Raw genomic sequence first — 21,330 nt, forward strand, 5'->3', positions numbered from 1 at the left:
ACCTTTCAACCAAAATTCATCTTGAAAAAAGATGATTTTTCTGCTGTTCAACATAGTGGCATAGTGGTCAATTTTGACTCTTAAAACAACGTAAGGGTTAATACATAATTCCACATGTGTTCTTTCATAGTTTTGATGTCTTTAATATTAATCTACAGTGTAGAAAATATTAGAATAAAAAAGAAAAAACATTGAATGAGAAGGTGTGTCTAAACTTTTGACTGGTTCTGTACATTTTCTTCCACTAAGAACCGTCTATACCAGGTATGGGCAACTTAAATGCTGGAGGGGGCCACAATTTTTCATCAACACTACCACAGGGCCACATATAGGACCGTGCACTTAACCAGATATGATGAAACTGCAATTTTAAATATGTTTACAGTGCAGGTCTTAACATTTTTCATGCTCAAATGCATGTACACTGCAAAAAGGTGTGTCTAAAAACAAGATAAAAACACTAAATCTGAGGGAAATGATCTTGCTGCATGGACAGATAATTTCACTTGACAAGATTTCTTAAATTAAGATTGTTAAATCTAGAAATAAGCATGTTGAACACTTAAAATAAGAAATTAACTCGTAAAACAAGATAAATTATCTAACACATCTAAATCTAAGTTTGTTTTATCTTAAGAACCAAATAAGTTGCAGTGTATAACAGTATAAATAGGAATACAAAAGGTTTGAAGCAAATAAAAAATAACTTACTGTGATTTCTTTTTTTTTCAGTGCAAGAAAATAAGTCATTTTGTGCATTTTTACACAGCACTTTTAAGATTTCATGCTCAAATGCATGTAGTTGTACTGAGGGCCACTTCAAGTGAGGGTGCGGGCCGTATGCGGGCCCCGGGCCTCCAGTTGCCCATCCTTGCTCTATACTATAGTCATATAATAAATGTATCAGTCCTGATGAAATGAATGTGGCTGGCTGTTACTGGCTGATCTACTGAGCTTCCTGTGTGTGCATCATGGCCTATTTGAGACAACACCAACCAAAGTCACCCACTAAGTATGTACAGGTGCATCTCAATATATTAGATTATGATGGAAAAGTCCATTTCCAGTAGTTCAAGTCAAACAGCCCCAACCAAGTATTAAGTGCATATAGATGGACATACTTCTCAGAGTCCAACATTTCCATATTAAACATCCTTTTTAAAATTGGTCTTTTGTCATATAACATTTTTTGAGACACTGTATTTTCGGTCTTCGTTAAATGTAAGCCATAATCATTATAATTAGAAGAAATTAAATAAATGAAGACATTAAATGTTTCATTCTATGTGTAATGGATCCGTATGATGTGTTATGTACACTCTTCGAATTTAATTACTGACATAAATAAACTTTTCTATGATATTCTAATTTTTTGAGATGCACCTGTACATCGTGCACACAGTGTACTACATGGAAGTGTACTATGTTGGTACTGCATTGTGATGAAGCACCAGTCTTTATGATAAGCCAAAGCTAATTGTCACCTGGATTTAACTTCATATGGATGGATGTGGGAGTGCTGTAGATCTTCTCATGTAACTCCACAAGAGAGCAAATAAGCATATTTTCCAAAAAATCCATTAATGGGCACTTCAGGGTAAATGGGACAAAAACCTTTTGTCTTTTACTATCATTTTGTTTCAACTATTGAAAGTATGTTTGTAGATTTACTGTAAACACTTTAGAGCAATCCATTGCAAGAAAAACTTTATTGTGATTTTTAGTTTTTTTTTCTTATTTTGTGGATTCTGTTGCTGAGCTGTTTCTGTATCAGAGGCCTTAGTCACTTATGACAGAATTACATGCAACAATGCAACCTTTTTCATGAATGAAAATATGGTCATTATATACTGCAAAGTGTTCTTCAACCTCATTTAAATATGCTCTTATATTGTCAAATTGTACAATACAAAATTTTCAAACAATACACACGACTTACAGCTGACACACTGGTGAGATCATTTCCTGTTACTGATACATTATACCCTGAAAAGATAGCACAGTCTGAGGGTCTGCAATAATCATAATGTTCTTTATACTAAATCTCTGTGATTGGCATCCCATTCATTTAGTCTATACTGATTTAATAAATATACAGATCATTCTTTCATTCACATTTGCTTCGGCAAAAACAACCAGTATTATAAAACGCTACAAATAAAACATGTACAAAAGTAACATTGTCTGACACATGGCACAATGTAAATGGCTCACAAAGTAACTGATAAAGTGCATTTCTGGTACTTGAGGCAGATTATTATCACTATAGATTGAAATTAGATGCTCATAAATAAATATATGTTACACAATAACCTTTCCCCGTAACTGAAACATTTGTAATCCACACTATTCCAAAGAGGAGTCAGTGGCAAGATTATCTAAACACACAAACAACACCCCTTGTCAGATGAGAAACAAACCACTGACATTTAAAAAATGATGAACTGTGTGGATGTCAGTGCTGCTCCTGGAGGTTCCTGAAGAGGTTTAACGATAGAGGAAGGCCACAAATCCAAACGTGGATTTTAAATTTGGCTTCCATTTACAGTTTTTAGTAGGAAATAACTGCAATCTTAATTTGAATTAAAAGAGCAGTTTGACAGTTCAGGACATTTCCTGCAACGAGTTAGATGAGAAGATTGATGCCACTTACAGATGTATCATAAATGTGGAGCTCAAGCTAGGAAAGTGTTGCCTGGCTTAGCCAAAAGGTAACAAAATATGCCTACCAGCACTGATAAAACTCACTCATCTGCACAGTACATCTTATTTGTTTAATCTATGTGTTAGACAGTTAAAATTAAAAAATGTGGTTTTACAGCCAAGAAAAAGTCCACACATAGCTTCTAATAAAACCACAACTTGTTATTCCAACCCTGTCTCCCAGAGTTGGAAAAACTCAATTCAGTGTTCACTTCTGGTTTACACAGGTGTCTCCAGGGTAAAAGTACTGGGTTGTTTAACTCATCCATCCACCCCAACCCTGCAAACAAGGACATCCACTCACTCAAAATATGTTTTCCTTTTAATGTAATTGGGAATGGATTTGAGCATGGTAATGAATTTTTAGGAGATCAGTCAATGTTTTTCCTAGATATAAGAAGATATATAAAGTGTTTTAAAAGTGAGATTTAAAGGTGTTGGTGGATTTTGTTACCTTTGGTCAGAGCAAGGCTGAGCTAACCAGCTCCTGGCGGCCGGTACATTTTAGTGGTCATATTTTGTAAAATGTCAAGCCTTTAAAACCAAAATCAATGGAAAGGAGCCACAAAACATACACTTGTTGCTCATAAATTCACAAATCTCTCAGGCCTTCTCTCCATGTGAGTGGGAGTGGTCCCGCTGAAAGAGCAGGGTCATACCCTTCCTGAAGCGGTGGTCCCTGACACTGTAGATAATGACATTACAGCAACTGTTTCCTGTCAGGATCCAGAAGGCAAAAAAGGAAAAGTTACACCAGGTGTATCCCACCACGTTGCCGAGCACAAACACTGCGATGGGAGTGAAGGACGCTGTGAAGGCGAATGTCAGTATGCCGATAGTCTTGGCAGCTTTGATGTCTGAAAAGGAGGGCCTGTGAGGGCAACCGCCCCCTCCCCCGGCTCCTCCCCCTCCGTCACTCAGACTCCCCTCTGAGAGCAGTTTGCGTTTTCGGGTGTACCGTCGGATGCTACTGAACGACACAATGTTAACTGCTAATGTGCCACCAAGCAGTGTGAAGTCAAATGCTGGGAATAACAGCAGAATGTTGGCATCTGGTGGCAGCTGGTTTCCGATCAACAGCGGGCTGTAGTTGCACATACGACTGCACTCATTGTACTCCAAAGTGAAGTTCCTGCTGAAGATGAGGGGCGCAAGAGCCAGCAGGAAGCTGGCGGCCCAGGAGAGCAGGATGAGGAGCAGAGTCCGTCTGCGGGTCACCAAGGCGTCCTTGTGGAGCGGCCGTAGGATGGCCACGCTTCGCTCCAGCGTCATGAGGAAGATGGTGCTGATGGAGACAAAGGTGCATCCGGCAAACACGGGGCCAATCAGCATGCAGGGTTGCCAAGGGCTCACCAGTCCCCCGAGAGAAGACGAGGTGGCCGGGGACGTAGAACTACTCTGGTACCAAATGGGAGGCGTGCTGGTCACCATAAGAGAGATCTCAGTGTAGACGGAGAAAGGAACCACGAGGACACCGACCATCATGTCTGCTATGGCCAGAGACACTGTGGAAGAGAGACAACAAGGAGAAGATAGCAAAGGGGACACGTTAAGGCTGTTTTGTTGTTGATGCAGTTCCGACTCTATGGGTTATAATTTCAGGTATTTTTATCGGTGATTATTATGCTCAACGGTATGAATTGGGCTTCCTCAACCTTCTAGTAGCTTCAGAAGGCCGTTGTCAGCCTTCTTATCCTACATAAGTGAGGTGCTATATTAACGTTCATTGTTCGGTGCTGACCTCTAGTGGCCACATTGTTTACAACAGGAGCGAAGGAGGAACATTGTATAAGAAGTGAAGCAATTATATGAGAAGGTTTTGGATTGCTCCTTACACACAGGACTTCCACCTTGAAGACCTGGGAAAGTGTGGGATAAAAAAATAACTAATATTATATATATTATAAGTTAAATATATTATATATATTATGTATATATATATGGGTCCTTTTTATATCATGTAAGTTTCCCTAACATTCAGTAAAGTATTTAGCCTTAACCATGATCTTTTTTACTAGGCCTTGGTAGTGTTTCTTAAACCTAAACCTAACCATGTCGTTTTGGCGACTAAACCTCATGAAACTGAAGATAAAACCTAACCGATTTGCAACCAGTCTTTTAATGAGCTGGACATATGGTTGGTGACACATGTATTTGAGGCTGATAACTACTGATAAGGGCCATTTAATGGGTTGATGACATCCAAACAGGTGCTTAGATCCTTTGAAGGTCTTTGGCGTAGGTTACATGCTGATAAATTATTCCCCTTCTTTAGGCTACAATATTGATGTTAATGGAAATATTAATTTATTAATTAAATAAGAATTTAGCATTGTAGAAAGCATAAGTATATAAATGCTGATTTGCACTTTGTTAGTTTAAAAAACTTTCTAAAATAAACACTTTGCATTGAGCATCGAGTGGTCAGACGATAAACAACATTTACCTTTCAGGTATCCCTGTGGTGTTCGGGACTGCCTTGTTTGCACAAAGACAGTCAGGGTGACCACATTTCCAACCACGATGGCAAATGCCAGACAGACCATGAACACCACTGCCAAAGTACGATTGATGAATCCACAGCAACAGAGGGTGCAGAGAGGGGCCAGGGACTGGCCTGGACTGAGTCCTGCCTGAGCGGCTGCAGTCAGGTTAAACGGCCCGTCTGTAGTCGGCAGCAGAACCGCTGTACTCCCGGGAACACTGGCGTTGGAAAGCAGAGCAGTCATGGCCCAGGATAGACTGGTTTTACCCCTTGAGATGTGCAGGTATAGTTGCTCAGGAAACCATGTCCTGAACCGGGAAACTATACTGATGAAAAAATGAAAAATATAGAGAAGCAGTTAATGGTCTGTCCAAATAATGATCCAATCTTGATAAAATCAGCATAAAGTACTGTATGTTATTAATTTGCATGTGCACTTAAAAACAAAAAAAACATTTTCCCATCAGTTATGCAGACAAAACAACTTCTTTACTGCTTGGACCTGGAGCCACCCTGGTCAAAGTGGACACAGCTGCTTTAAATTGTCATTTCAGCTGCTTAACCTGACCATTTAAAATACTACCACCTTCAAAAACCCTTCCCTTAAAACCATCATTTAGATTATAATTATTTCTGAATAGGTTGAATTGTGCAAATCTTTCATACTAATGAAGTTAACACTGAATTCGTTGAGCATTTTTAAGAGAGCCAACCGGCGACTGTTTTATTCAGGAAGCTTAGAAGCTTTGACGTAAGCCAACAAATTCTTGAGATACGTAGCTTACAAGGGACTGGTTGAAAGCATTCTAAAGTTTTTATATAATTGCGTGGTTTGGTCATTTGAGTGTGAAGGACAAGAACAAGCTTTCCACATATGTTAAGACTGCAGGGAAGGTGGTTGGCAAGCCACAAAGAGACCTCAATGACATCTTTAACAGTGCTGTACTTAGGAAGGCTAAACAGATATTTGCAGATCCTTCACATCTACTGAACTCTGAGTTTGAGGGGCGAGCCGGAACACATATAAGAGGTATTTTATTCCCAGTGCCAAACAGGCACTGAACGCCAAATGATGAAGACCTCAGTATTTTAAATGTGTTCACCTGCTGCTGCTGGGTCCTGCACATTTGCACAATTGTTTGTTGCTTTATGTTTTTATTGGTGTATAGTGTATTGCTAGCATTTATTTATTATTTACACTGTAAAAAAAAAAATCTGTTTAATTGACGGTAAAATACCAGCAGCTGTTGTTGCCAGAACTTTATCGTAAAAAATACAGTGAGCGTATGTAAAAACTGATCAGCAAAAACTGTAATTTATACTGAATAATCACATTACTTTTAGGATAATTGTGTCATCATGGTATTTCTCCATTCATTTTAAAGGAAAATTTTATATTTAGATATTTATTTATACATTTAAACTGTGAGTTTTCTACAGTTTATGACAGTAGAATTTTACTATTCGTTGATTTACAGTAATTAAAAGTATCTACTAAGGTGATGTACAATGTTTTTACGACCTATTTCTGATGCAATTTGACAGTGGTTTACTGTAATTTCTACACAATTTTTACAGTGTATGTGTATTTATGTATGTTCATAGATTGTATATTTTTATGTGTGTCAGGTTTGTATCTTATATATTGGAGAAGCAAAAGTCTAATCTAATCTAATCTAACCCTTCAAAACCTTTATGTCATCAATTGACATAAAGTAATACATTCTCATTACTATTTCGTTACAGAAAATCATATTCAATTTGTAGTTTTTCATTATCTATTTCTAAGTGCAGCCATTGCAACAGCATGGTGTTTCAGGGTGGAACATGTCAGCCAATTTTGTTTTTCATTTTAAAGTTAATTACAGGTAACACTTTGACTTTCCTTCTGCAAAGTGTTTCAGCTGCTATTGTCCAAATATAGGCTATTCATTTTTTATTAAAGGTGCAGTGAGTGATTGTAATCTAATATATTTTTTTGTCAAATACAGCGAATATCTGCTCCCAAAGTGTCTTTAACTGAGCCACACAACTCAACCAGGAAAAGGGCCATAGATGGACGCGCAGACTCCACCTTTAACTGTCAAAACCTAGAGCACTTTTTAGTTTTGCTGGATTTTTAATCCGTGAAATAGCCACGGATTCGCTTAATTCAAAATCCGTGGAATAGCCACGGAATCACTCAAATTTCCGTGAAACTGACACAGATTTCGCTATAATGCAAGTTAATGACAGTCATATCCCGTGGCTATTCCAACATACAAAGTGATTATGTACATTCACTGAGTGAATATTTAGAAAATAAAACATAAATTTCTCGCTAGAAATGTGATCAAAATCCATTTTTATGCAGAAACTAAGTCAAAATATTGATTTTTTCACTAAAAATGAGAGAACCGTCCGCCATGTTTTTTGTTCTGACCGCCGGGACCTTAAAAGTCACGTGACTTGGAACAAACCAATAGGAAAAAATATCCATGGAATAGCCACGGGATATGACTGTCATTAACTTGCATTGTAGCGAAATATGTGTCAGTTTCACGGAAATTTGAGTTATCCCGTGGCTATTTCACGGATTCCTGTGAGACCAGGTTCGTCATATCATATATGTGTAGAAAAAATGGATACCAAATATGGGTATAGTGAACATTTTTTATGTGGTACATGAAGGGCAAAATCAAAAGTATTCAAAAACAGCCAAAATAGGCTCAGATCCCAGACGGTTATGGCTAAAATTCTTCGGATAAAAGGCTGAATTTTGAATCAGTGGTAGGTTGTCTTTTATACAAGATTCCCAAACAGTCGGGACAGTGATGTTTCTCGTTGTGTGTTGTGGTTACATGCTGTTCTTGTGCCCAAACACTGTTGGAAGCACCTCGATGCTGTCAGTACCCATGAGGAGAGTCTAAGTTCAGTACCAAATGTCTTTCTCAGCTGACAACTAAATACACCGGTCCTTCAATCATTTATGCTGCTCACTGGGCTGGAGAGGAGAAAGGTACACACATCCAACAAAACAATGAGTACAGGAATGGACATATTCAGACCAGAGCAAAACCAAACCAAGCCCCATGCCCTCACTCTGGCTTTGGGTGCAAGAACAGTCAACGAAACACCACAGCTGTCAGAGCTGAAATCCTTTAACGGATACCAGCTATAAATTAGCCTCAGAATAATGAGAGGTTCTTTTGATGCAGAACAATGAAGATGAGTGGGCGTGTGCTCTTTGACCAGCAAATTGTTTAGGATTTAATGACGACTCATACGTCACTATATGTGGAAGGACTTTGTTTGCATATGCTTGGTTTCTTTCCATTTCAATGCCTTTCTTCCTTCTGGAAATGTAGAACAATAGGAACAAAAGACCATTTGAACAAATACACAACTGACAGAAATAAAGTATGACATAATCACAAACTAAGCAGTACAAGTATACATAAAACAGAGAGAGAAATACACTCGACAGGTAGAACAAGGTTATTATAGCTAACGAAATAACGAAAACTAGAATTGAAAAACCATTTTTGTTAACTGAAATGAAAATAAAAACTGATACTAAACAGATGATGGCAAGTAATCACTTCTAGTTTAAATCACAGTTGGATTTTATAAATTAAGATTAAGATTTCCTTTATTAGTCCCACAACAGGGAAAAACAGCAGTATAAACTAGAAATATAAGCAAATAAACAAGTAAAATATATTATAAAGTATTAATAATTTACAATATAAACAAGTAGAAATATAAAACGTTTTTTATAATAAAAAAACCACGAAACTTTAGGAACATTATATACAATGTAGACAGATATGGACCATTGCACAGAGAATTGCATTATATACTGTATATGGCACTTAATTTGTTTTCTCAATCATGTTGAGCTAACAAACTTAATCGCTGTCTGTATTCTGTTTAGAGGTCTTTGTGAGTGATTTCTGCATTCAGCCTGCCCACTTTGTACAGGTTTTAATATGAGCACACATCTTGGATTTTTATGGTTTGCTGTGTTTATGTCAGGTGAGGATGCAGCTTGTCAGATGAATACCTGATTGCCTCATTATGCCACTTGTTTGTAACCTCTATAGTGTTGTATACTGTTGGTGTGCTATTAACTTGTTCATCATACAAGCATTCGCATGCTGCTCAAGCCTGTTTAACTAAAGACACAGCTGAGGCTCCCTGAGAAATTAACCTTTGGGTTATGTTGAGGCTAATTAACAACATTGTTAAATTCATTACTTATCTGACTGATTTCTGCTCTCCTCTCCTCTCCTCTCATATATATATATATATATATATACATATATATATATATATATTATGGCATGCCATTCAGGAAATTAATCTTTGAATGTTTTGAATGAATTCTTGAATATATGGAATGAACCTTGAATATATTGAATGAATTCTTGAATATATGGAATGAACCTTGAATATATTGAATGAATTCTTGAAAGAAAGATTAATTTCCTGAACGGCATGCCATAATATATATATATATATATATATATATAAATATATATGGAACACATGAAAATCTAAATTAAACTACTACTCTACATTTAACCATCTTTTCTTAGTTGGAACACAACAAGGTTATTATAGTTAACAAAATAACGAAAACTAGAATTGAAAAAAACATTTTTGTTAACTGAAATGAAAATAGGGATTCAAGTTTTTTTTTTAAAAGGATAACTAACTGAAACTGTATTGTGTGGTTACAAAACTAACTAAAATTATAGTGAAAATGTCCTTCGTTTTCGTCTTTGTCAACTTTTTTCATACAGGAAGCCTTGGTAAATATGTTTATTGAGACTGGGATATCTACACGACTACGTGAGTCAATAATCTTCGAAAAGTTCAGCACTTCACTCGAAACAAAATTCAAAACACCGAAGCTGCAAGAGTTAATAACCTTAAAATGGATAAGGCAAAGGAAATAAAAACAAAATTAATTGTGACCTTTTTGAACCTCGCACCCAACAAATACTTACAAATTTTTTTTTAAACCAACACGAAAACTAATAAAAACTAAACTAAAACTCAACATTTTCAAAAAAGAAAAACTAATAAAAAATAGCAAACTCACTCTAAAAACTCATTAAAACTAATTGAATTTGAAAACAAAAATTCACAATGAAATAAAAAACAAAACTAATGAACAATCCAAAACTATTATAACCTTGGTATAGAACTAGGTAGAGGACTTTTTATCCATTTTATAAAATTGTTATAAAAGAAAATTATTAACCTGAAAACAATTTTAACCCTCTGAACCCCGCTGCCGGGAATTAAACTTAAGTTTTCATTATTGTAGAAATTTGGACTTTCAGACAGTCCTTGAACGGATAATAGATTAAGAAAGTTTCAGTTGGAAAAAGTAACCAAAACTAAGCTTAAAATGTTTAGATTTCTGGCAGAATCACTTTATTCTACAAAATAAACCTTTTGGAATAACTAGATACTCCTATGAACATTAAATTCTGCACTCTGCACACTGTGAAGCAAAGATTGAATATATCAGAATGTATGTGCTTTAAAAGTCCTTTATGCCAAGTGCCATTAATATTGTTAATACAAAAATGTTTCATTTGTTTATTTTTATTTTTATGTGTGTATGAACATGTCTATGTGCTTGTAACTGCTTGTCTGCTTTTATGTCGACGTTTCTGGTGTTTTGTGAGCCAAAGGCACATTTTATTTTATTCTATGTGGGCTAGGAAAGGAGCTTGCTGGGGTTTTGTGACTCACCCCAGCTGTTCATTTTTAAACTATGCCAATGCTTTTTCAAGTAGCTTTAGTTGCATAACCTTAACCGTAATGTCAGCCGTGCTGCAGGTGCCATGCACAGATAAACGCAGTTAGGACACAGTCCAGGCTTTAGGAGAACCATCTTTTGTTATTCTGTTTGGTGAAAGTCATCCGGAAAAATCCATCTGCCTTATTGCTCTCCCACTGCATAACGGCACACCTGTGACAGTAACACTCAGCTGCTGCAGCAGCAGCAACAATAATACAATTTCATGACTCAAAGTGATCAAGGCCAAACTTTACAAGAGTGTTAACATTATGAAAGACTCTTGTTAACACGGAATAACTGAAGTGTTAATCTTTCCTTTTAAAATACTCAGAAGGTGAGATATTTTGACGTGAATTCTGCCTCAGCTTTTTATGAGTGAATTGTACTTATGAGTCATTCAAATGTATCGATGATTAACGAGTATGTGTAGTACGTATGGGGATGTTAAAAGGGAAATAATGAAATTACACACATTTAATACTACTGGCTTGTGAATGGATGGCATTTGAACAGCTTCGGGGCTTGAAATGTCATAACAGAGCAATATTTTTACTTTTAATTTAACTGGTAAAACAAAAGAAATGTTATTTTTAGGAGGATGGACCTCATTATGGGGCTCTTTTTCCTACCTTGAGTGAAGATGACAGGCGGAAGTCTTCCCTGTGGCAAGACCTCAGGCGTAGTGAGACAAGCAGCTGAGAGCAAAGACAGCGCACACACACAGACACAGACACAGTTCAAGTTAGGGGGATACAACCCAAACATCTTCAGAGTCACTACAGACAGAGATCTACCAGTATTTGTGTGAGGGGAAAATGAAATGCTACACAGTACAACATGGCCCAATTTTTTGTGTGTGCTTTGTGTCTTTTTGCAAAATAATAATAATAATAATACTAATAAGAAAATGTCTTTTTTTTGTATTGTAAATGTAGCACTTGAAGCAGTTCTGCTTATTTTCTGAAGTTGATGTGTGATTCTTGCATTTTTTTAAGACTTAGAGTAACATACAAATATAAATGCAATTAAAATAAACAATCAACAGTAAACAAAACAATACAATACACTATTAAAGTAAATAAAATATCAAAAAAGAATAAAAGAATAAAAAAGATCAGATAAATAAATGTAGAGAAATGTATGGAGGATGGATATGTATATAAATAATTATAGAGGAATGTATGACATTATGTTTTGTACGGTGGATAAATGACCAAATAACAAGAAGACTTAAATTAGCAGTTAAATAAAATATTGCATGGTTATTGCAAAAGAAAAGGAAGAAGATGAGTATCCAGCTTATTATTGTGCAGTTTGGGTTGAATGGTTTTATGCAATGTATTAAACTAATGTAACATCCCTTCAAATACTAACATTACTTCACAAACTGCTGTTTCAGCTACATAAATCAGTTTGTGCATTTTAAAACAAAATATTAATAGTCCAACCTGAAATAAGTTCATATTTTAATATTAATGGATTTTCTCTTCCCTGATATTATTCTTTGTTTAACTTTTTTTTAAGTGCTACAATCTTACTTCCCATAATGCTTTGGAAGAAGTAAACAGGAAGTATAAAAACACTGATATGCCGTCCCATGCGTTAGCTGTCATCTACGACCTGAGTCCCATGTTTTTAAAAAGTCTATATTTGTTTACAAGTTGGCAACATTAAAAGTACGCCGAATTAGCTATTGGTAGTTCCGTTTTGCAATGCACTCATGCTTGTACAGACAATATAAACTGAATTACTTTAATACTGAAGAAAACGTAAAAACGCGATCATTCTCAGGCAAGTTCTGGAGTTGCAAAGTTACGTTTTTGCTTCATGATTTTTAAGTGGATTTACATGCTTTTATTGAACATGGACATCGAAGATAACGTCATCCTCAGATGTGTTAGTCATGTAAGTCATATTAAATCTAGAAATCCTTTAACAAGCACTTATGGTGCTTTTGATGAGCTCATTAGTGTTGAGATGTTCAGGTGAGCTCAAACAGATGCAAATATGCGCGTGCAATCATCTTGGAAGCCACTTAAGTTGGAGCATGGTGGTTGTCATGGTAACGGTTTTGAGTTTATAAAGATAAATGTGTGTGGGGAATAATGGGTGTATTGTTGTTTACGTAAATCACTCACTTCACTCATTTCAAGGCCTCTCTTGGGATGCCACTTGTTAATTTTATGCACACAATTGTACACAGAAGGATTTTCTTGTATTTTGGGCATTTATATGAGAACATGCTTTACAGGTGCATCTCAATAAATTAGAATATCATTGAAAAGTCCATATCCAGTAGTTCACGTCACGTAGCCCCAACCAAGCATTGAGTACATATAGATGGACCTACTTTTCAGAGGCCAATATTTCCATATTAAACATTCTTTTTAAAATCGATCTTTTGTAATATTCAAATTTTTTGAGACACTGAATTTTAGGTCTTCATTAAATGTAAGCCATATTCATTATGATAAGAATAAATTAAATAAATTAAGACATTATATGTTTCATTCTGTGTGTAATGGATCTGTATAATGTGTTATTTCCACTTTTTGAATTGAATTACTGACATGAATAAACTTTTCTATGATATTCTAATTTATTGAGATGCACCTGTATGTATTTTCTGGCATACTAAATGATATGCGAGTAATGGCATTGGAAAACACCCAGTATCCTAATCTGTAGGGGCTTGGCTTGGGAACTGGAGGATTCAAGTCCCATCCTGAGCATGCTACAAAGTTTGGTCTGGCGGCTGGAGAGTTTCCAGCTTGAGGTGGTCTTAACTACTTGGAGCATTTTTTATGTGGCAACCCCTTTCACCCCAACAAAACTTGAATATCTGTTGCAAATTTCATGTCAGCCTCAAGATGGTGCTGGAGGAAAAGTCAGGGGATCCCCAACTGTGCTAGGATCCATCCACTTGGGACCATTCATGTCTGTACAAAATAAGATAAACAAGAACTGTCAATCTGAAGTGGTGAACCAAACGGACTGACAGGTGTGGTTTTTAACCACGCTACCCTGTTATCAGCTCTGTCTTATAACTGGCTTTGCTCAGATAAGCATTCATTCACCATATTTAATATTGAACTGGTCCCTTTCAATGATGCCCACAGTTTGTCGTTCTCTGGGGAGCGTTGTGCTGCAGTACCTGCGTTTAGGTGTAGGTTGTTCATGCATGCAGTGAATGTCCTTTGACAGGGCAGAGTCCCTGAGTGGCAGGTCAGGCATATGTGGGAAGACTGGGGGGGCTCGGTCAGGGCTCTCAGGCCATGTTGCCCAATGCACAGAAGGGTCATTTGCAGTAATGATGGACAGGCTGGCTCAGAGCCACCTGAGGCTGCCTGCCATAGCACATGAGCAGAAAAACGACTTTCTCTTTGCATTTTGCAAAGTCTGTGTTTGTCAGAGAGGATCCCAAGCAACACATTCATACACACATGAACACAGATACAAACAAGTGTTACTTTCTGATCATGGCTGCTTTTATCGTTCCCGTGTTTGTGTCTTGCTGGCTTACAACTGTGGGAATAGGTTTTCTCTGGCTGCATTCATTCTTGTTATGCGTATCCACCTGCCAGCAGTAGTTTCACTTCACCTCTCACTCTAGTCTTTTAAAAACATAAATATCACCTATCAAACGATAAATTATTTCAACGTTAAAGTTATAAAGGCAAACACCTCTTCCCAAGCCAGGCCTATTTTTCTTAAAAACAAAAAATTGAAGACAATATTTATAGCTAGACATATTTTTGGTCATGATTTACCAATATATATATCATTCTCAAATAGGTCATATAAATAATGTAATTTTAATGTCAAGCCCACTCTTCCTGCCCTTACTAGGGCTGGGCGATATATTGATATATTTTTAAATGTGATATGGAATTAGACCATATCCCATATATCGATATAGTTAAAAGTTGCACTGTGATCCTTGCTCCAGGGAAGCTGCAACTTTTATTTTCAGCTTTGATTTGAAAAAAAAAAAAGATACTCCTGTTGTCATACAATATTTATGTTAACTTAAATAAACAGTGTAAATAACACTACTTGTGACATGTCATATTTGACTTTGACTGAACATTTGCTCTCACTTTGCGATAAAAATATAGGGATATATATATCGTATATCGATATTCAGCCCTAATATATCGGGATATGACTTTTGGTCCATATAGGCCAGCCATACTCGTTACTAATGATGCTCTCGTACCCAATAATATTACATAACTGTTCAGTAATTAAAAAAAATACTTGCTGTTATTTATTTGATATTTATTTAAGTCCCTCATAAACACTGTCGTCTTCCCTTCTACTTACATTTACTGTAGATACCCAATAAGTATGCATGCTGCAGATAATTACACTGTACGTTGCACATTTTAATCTAACAAATTGATCGGATTACTGATTAATTAATTGCTGAAAGTTAATGTGTGTCTGACTGCACATTTGTGTATATGTGTGTGCTCTTTCCCAGTCTAAATTACACACTGCTAATGGACATCTGTCCCCCTTCACTTTACGCCTTCAACAGCTGCTGCACGCCTGATCGATCAGACGCAGAGCAGGAATCCACCTGAGCAGTTTCACTCTCACATTTATGGAAGCTTTTAGCTGGTTTTCTGGGTTGAAAATAAAAATGCTGAAGGTTCGATGAGAAACGTAATCTTCTCATGGAATCAAATATGAACTAAGTTAAACATATCCCACAAAATTGGTTGCGAAAACTCTTAATATGCTCAATTATTTTCCTTCTTGCTGCATCAAAAACAATAAAAAACTGCAACAATTCAATTCCAACAAGACAGAATTAAATGAGCGTCTACAGACATGCAGGTATGAGTCAGTCACCAATGCATACGCCAAAAGAAAAATATTTCATATTCACAGTATTATCATAAATGGCATTTTCCTCTTGCTTTCCCAGGGATTTCTTTACCATGTACTGTAAATGTGTCTCTGGGGAAAGTCACTTAATTTAAATATTTTGATAACCAACAGTGCTGTAATAATTCAGTTTGTTTGATACACCTGGAAACGTCTACTTAAAGCAATAATATACCATACTCAAAATATAACATATGCAAATTGTGCATTAATGTCCTCCAGGAGCACTATCAGTTAAGCATTCCAAGCAAAGTAATTATTCATATGCAAACGCTTATGTGAGTGCAGCCTGACACACATTTCCATTTTCAGTCAACGCTCAAACAGAAGTTTCTTTAAGAAAACAAAACAAAAAAACATAGAAATGTTCTATCTCTTTGTGTGGTGGTACAACACATAACAAAAGATGGGATAATCATACCGGCATTTCCACTTTTATGGACCATAGAGCAGGTGTGCAGGCAGAGGTTGATAACAGGAAAACAATCCAGTTTGAAAGCGTTGACTTAGTGGAGGTAAGATCCTGTCAGAAATCCTCCAGTGAAGAAGAAAGTGGAGCTGTAGTCCTTTCATCATTCATCCTGAGAAAGCACACACACTCCAGCTCTCTGTCCCTGTGATTCAGCCTCTCCCCTCTCCTCCTCCTCCTCCGCCTCTCTCCTTCTGTGGAGCGCTCAACCTCCAGTCCCCACTCCAAAGCCTCCTCCCGTCTCCCCTCCCCTCCCTCACCCTCTGAGCGGCTTGCAGTCCTTATCGCATGCACACGTTCTTCCCTTACAGCTACAAGGTAGAGTCCACGGCGGCCCCCTTTCTCACTGTTTCCTCCCTCTGATGTGCCTCCCCCCCCTCCCCCCTCCTCCTCTCATCTTCAATAATCTGTCATGGTTTGTATCCTACAGTTTCCATCACTGTTGAACTCCTGCGTCAAACGCTTCATTATACTCATTCAATGCTTCCTCAAGCTCATTTTAAGCATCCATTTCTTTTCTTTAATGTTCACCCTCTTCACTATTTGTTCCTTTTCTACTGTCACTTTTTACACTGTGCACCTGTACAACACTCCACGCCAAATACTGGAACATATACTTCACGTCATATGTGATATGTGTAATAATTGTATTGATATTATATATCATATTTAAACAATATTCCTGTCCTTTTGCACATTCTTTAATGCCGGTACAATATATCATATTATATCATATCTTATGTGTGTGTGTGTGTGTGTGTGTGTGTTTACATATTATATATTATGTTATATACTACTATTATTATACTGGCCTTATTATTATTATTATATATTATATTATCATATTATTATTATATATTATATACTGTACTTTTATTATATACTGTCTAGTCACAATAACATTATTACCATCATATCATCAATACAATTACCTTCTTGCCACTGGACTACTACTCTGTGCTTCTTTGTATTGTTGTTTTTATGTGTTCTACCTCGGTATTTTGGGAATTAATAAATCCATCCATCCATCCATCCATCCATCCATCCATCCATCCATCCATCCATCCATCCATCCATCCATCCATCCATCCATCCATCCATCCATCCATCCATCCATCCATCCATCCATCCATCCATCCATCCATCCATCCATCCATCCATCCATCCATCCATCATGTGTCCAAACTGTGTTTTATAGTTGCACGTTTCTGTGGATGCTGTGAAAAAGACATGGAGTGAATGAGAGCGTCACAGACGGAAATGTAGCCCGAGAGAGATTGCACTAATGAGAGACGGGGTAAAAAACAGCCATCCTCTCTTGGGCATTTGTCCAGCTTTGCCCCTGATGGCCTTGGCCTGGCTTTGATCGTGTCTGGCACACAGCAAATCCTCTTTGTTGCCTCCCTGGGGGGCAGACACTACAGTGCTCAAGTGAAACCCCTGCCCTCGGATGCGATTTGAAACACTGGACAGCACATTGCAGGACACGTCAGTGATTTGACCTCGCCTTGACCCTACCTCTGCATGTAAAACTCCCTCTATTCAACATCGGAAATATAAATTGAAGGTCCCTTTCTGATTATGCATGATGACAATATACTGACGAGGAAGGAATGCAAAGGAATAACCTGTGATGTACACGCTGCTATGTGTGTGTTATGTAACTTAATCCTCAAGGGTTTTTGTAAACCTGCCAAATAAATAACTAGAGGGCATATTCCATGTTATAGGACGGGTCATATTCTATATCTGATTCTGCTGTCCAAGAACATGTAACCTGGCCTCTGGCTGATTATGTATGGGGTCCCAGATACATGAGTGCCTGGTCTTATAATGCTACAGCACGTAATACATATTACATGCTGTCAAATAGTGTGCGATAAGCTCTGGTTAGAGTCATGCTCTGAATATACCCACACATGGCAGCATTTACCTGTACGAATGACTGAATTCTCTCTGAGGTGAAAGTGACAGCAGTTGTGTCATTTCTCATTAACTTTTTTCCCTCTCGGAAATCATTTCCGGAAGGGATTACTTTAAAGTCAAGCTTAATAGTGGTTTTTTAACGCTTCCTTGTGGCCTGAGATATGAAAAAATACGCCCCCATGTGTCGTTTGTACAGCAGTTCATTACAAGCCATAGTTACGTTGTAGTTAGAAAAAAAGAAAGAAAGATTTATTTTATTTATCTAGAATCCAATTTGTTGGCCGGGGAAATCACCACGATACGTAATGCTGAATGGCATTTTGACCCATATTTTGCTTTTTAGCAGTCCGTGGCCTAGAGGTTAGGAATCATGCTTGTAACCGGAGGGTCGCCGGTTCGAATCCCAGGACTGACAGGTCAAGGACTGAAGTGCCATTGAGCAAAGGCACCTAACCCCCCCCCCCCCCCCCCCCCCCCCCCCCCACACACAGCTCCCCGGGCAGTAATATGCTGCCCACTGCTCCTTGCATGGTGTGTTTCACTTGTGTGTATGCAGAGATTGGGATTGGGATTAATAAAGTAATTCATCTTAACAAATATTATGCCTCCCACATTTTGATGTTGCGCTAGTCTAGACCATATTTGCCATTTTGATAAAATTTGTTAATTTGTTGAAAATGAATTGTGCAACCATTATTGCAATGCATCTTACAGTTGTTCAGATATTTTAGTCTGGACAAATTTAGTGGATCAACCAAGTAACTGAAAAGAACAACGTCCCTAACATGTCTTTAAGAACCTGATAAAAAGCTATTAAAAACATCTACAAATCTACAAAAATATCTATATTCATCTTTATGATTTTCTACAAAATATGACAATTCACTGTTTTAAACACATTGCCGCTGTGAAACAGAACTATTTTGTTTGGTTTATGCACCAAAACCACTAAGTTAAGTTAAGGTAAGGGGAAAAGGACAGGATTTGGGTTATAAAGAACATTTCTGTACATTACTTTCAACAGGACACAAACCGGACATAGTCTTACCCCGTGTCTTACGGTGGAAATCCTTGATTTGTTTGATCCATCCACCTGCCCGACTCTTATACTACCTCACCAAATCTAGTGTATTTCTTTTCGTAGGGAATCAATCAAACTGTTAATGAGAACAGCCTTTAAAAAATATATCAAAATATATGTTTAAAACTTTCTCACTATGTTGAAAAAATGCCTGTGTGTAATCTCAGTAGTCTATTAGTTTGTCTCTGTATTTCAGCTCCGTGGATATAAAATGAGAAGATAACAATGAGGTTGTATTTCAGAGAAGAGAGGCGCTCTCTAGATGAACATCTTCTGTGTCTGATCCAGTTAAGAGTGCACTTGCCTCAGGTCACCGAGGGCTGCAAAGCTTTAGGAACGCTGCCACCATGAAATGACTTCATTTGAAATCAGTGTTTGATTTTCAAGATTTGTCATATCCAATTACATGCATAAACTGATTACCTTCAGGAAATTGTTTCTGAAGAGTCTCCGGATTGCATTATAAATCCTTTTGCACAACTTTTAAGTCCGATATGAATCTGAAATCTTTCTAGTCAGGCTTGTTACACGTGGAAACTTGTCTATTACTGAGTGCATTGAAGGCAAATGGAGGCTTCTCTTCCATGCAGTCTCTATACATGTTCTGTATAACTATTCATGTACATAGTGTGAAAATATAAACACACATTCTGCACACATTTGAACAAACTAAATGTCTCTGTGTAATAGGGCAGGGTGATCAGAGAAAGTGAAATATCACAAAATCGATATTGGGACAGTATTGCAGGGTTGACTACAGGCTTTCACAACTATTTACACAATGAGACTTTAGATAAATAATCATCAGTAATGTGGATATAATGACTAAGTGAGCAGCTAGAACAGTCTGTAATACAACCTTTAAAACCATGAAAGAACACACAATATCCAAAATTGTAAGACAATATTTAGTTTTATCAGATTTAGGTGATAATAGCCATTTTATTCTGGTAAATCGGTAGTCCTTTGTTGAGTGTCTGTCACTCTGTGTGCTTAGTCATTCACTTTGGCATGAGGTTTGACTTTATTGATCGCTAGGAGCTGTTTGACTGAGATCATGATCACTTACTTTGTTTGGACTGGACAAAATGAAAACTAGAAACTTAGAAAGTTTTTAAAAAATTTCAAACATTTAAAAAAGAAAAGAAAATAGTAAATAAGCAAAAATCAGTTTAATGATTGCATTACCTTATTCCAAACACTGTAACCTGCTGTACATTATGTGAACACTTTGTGACACAATGCAAAGCATTCTGTTAAAGATACTGAATTAATTAAGCCAGCAAACTCTGTTATTTAATATACTTTATTGATAATATTTTAACTAACTACACTTTTTGTAAATACCCAGATCAGTAATCCTGGACTTTGGTCCCTGCAGCACACATCTGTATAACTGCTGTCACAGTTTAAACTATTTACTGCCAGGGATTTTGTGCAATATTGTGTTTTTCCTCCCTGTAAAAAATATCCAACAAGGCAATATGTGCCTTATTTTATGCAATAAAAAATTAAACAGCACAGAATGTTGCAAAATCATTTTTTTCTCCTCCACAATATATAAAAATGTTAGAATCAGCTTGTTTACTTTTAGTAAACTATGATGCAAAACTATGGTGCAAACAGTACAAGCTGTTAGTGACCGTCTTGTTTTGCAAAATGATCAAACACAGACTTGTGAAATAGTTTTACTTTGCAAAATCTCCAAACGTGTTACAACTGAACTAGGCAGTTTTTAAATAGCTGAATTGAGCAGAACTCAACTTTGAGGAATTAAAATGTGATAATCATGTTTTATACCAAACTGCTGTAAACACTCAGGAGAAATGTTGTTATGTACTGTGTATTTTATAACACACATACATCAACAAAACTGTGTAAAGAGCTGTAGGGGCCACACATTTCAATCATAGATAAATGTTCTTTCTCCTGAATCCACATTGTGGAGCGTCTCCCAGCTGATGGAAGGT

The 21,330-nt window shown here is 37.0% G+C and overlaps 1 protein-coding gene across 2 annotated transcripts; it reads right to left on the reverse strand.

Moving 5' to 3' along the window:
• Positions 1–772: 772 nt before the first annotated feature.
• On the reverse strand, positions 773–19,447 carry LOC131987865 (beta-2 adrenergic receptor-like). Of its 2 annotated transcripts, none has more exons than XM_059352776.1 (4): positions 19,328–19,447; positions 11,618–11,683; positions 5,150–5,514; positions 773–4,208 (listed from the first exon to the last, which is right to left on the reverse strand). In XM_059352776.1, exons 3-4 carry the CDS (start codon positions 5,430–5,432, stop codon positions 3,307–3,309), a joined length of 1,185 nt encoding a protein of 394 aa, XP_059208759.1. In that variant the 5' UTR covers positions 5,433–5,514; positions 11,618–11,683; positions 19,328–19,447; the 3' UTR covers positions 773–3,306. The 2 variants fall into 2 exon arrangements, with proteins under 2 accessions (XP_059208759.1, XP_059208749.1); XM_059352766.1 differs by lacking the exon at positions 19,328–19,447 and adding an exon at positions 16,306–16,650.
• Between the last annotated feature and the right edge of the window lie 1,883 nt (positions 19,448–21,330).

The sequence above is a fragment of the Centropristis striata genome, chromosome 2 (assembly GCF_030273125.1).
Source record: "Centropristis striata isolate RG_2023a ecotype Rhode Island chromosome 2, C.striata_1.0, whole genome shotgun sequence".
Classification (NCBI taxonomy): Eukaryota; Metazoa; Chordata; class Actinopteri; order Perciformes; family Serranidae; genus Centropristis; species Centropristis striata.

Coding starts and splice junctions, on each gene's coding strand:
- LOC131987865 (XM_059352776.1), bottom strand. CDS start 5,432: ATGACTGCTCTGCTTTCCAACGCCAGTGTTCCCGGGAGTACAGCGGTT. Junction 4,209..5,149: donor ACCACAGGGATACCTGAAAG/GTAAATGTTGTT, acceptor TCTCTTCCACAG/TGTCTCTGGCCATAGCAGAC.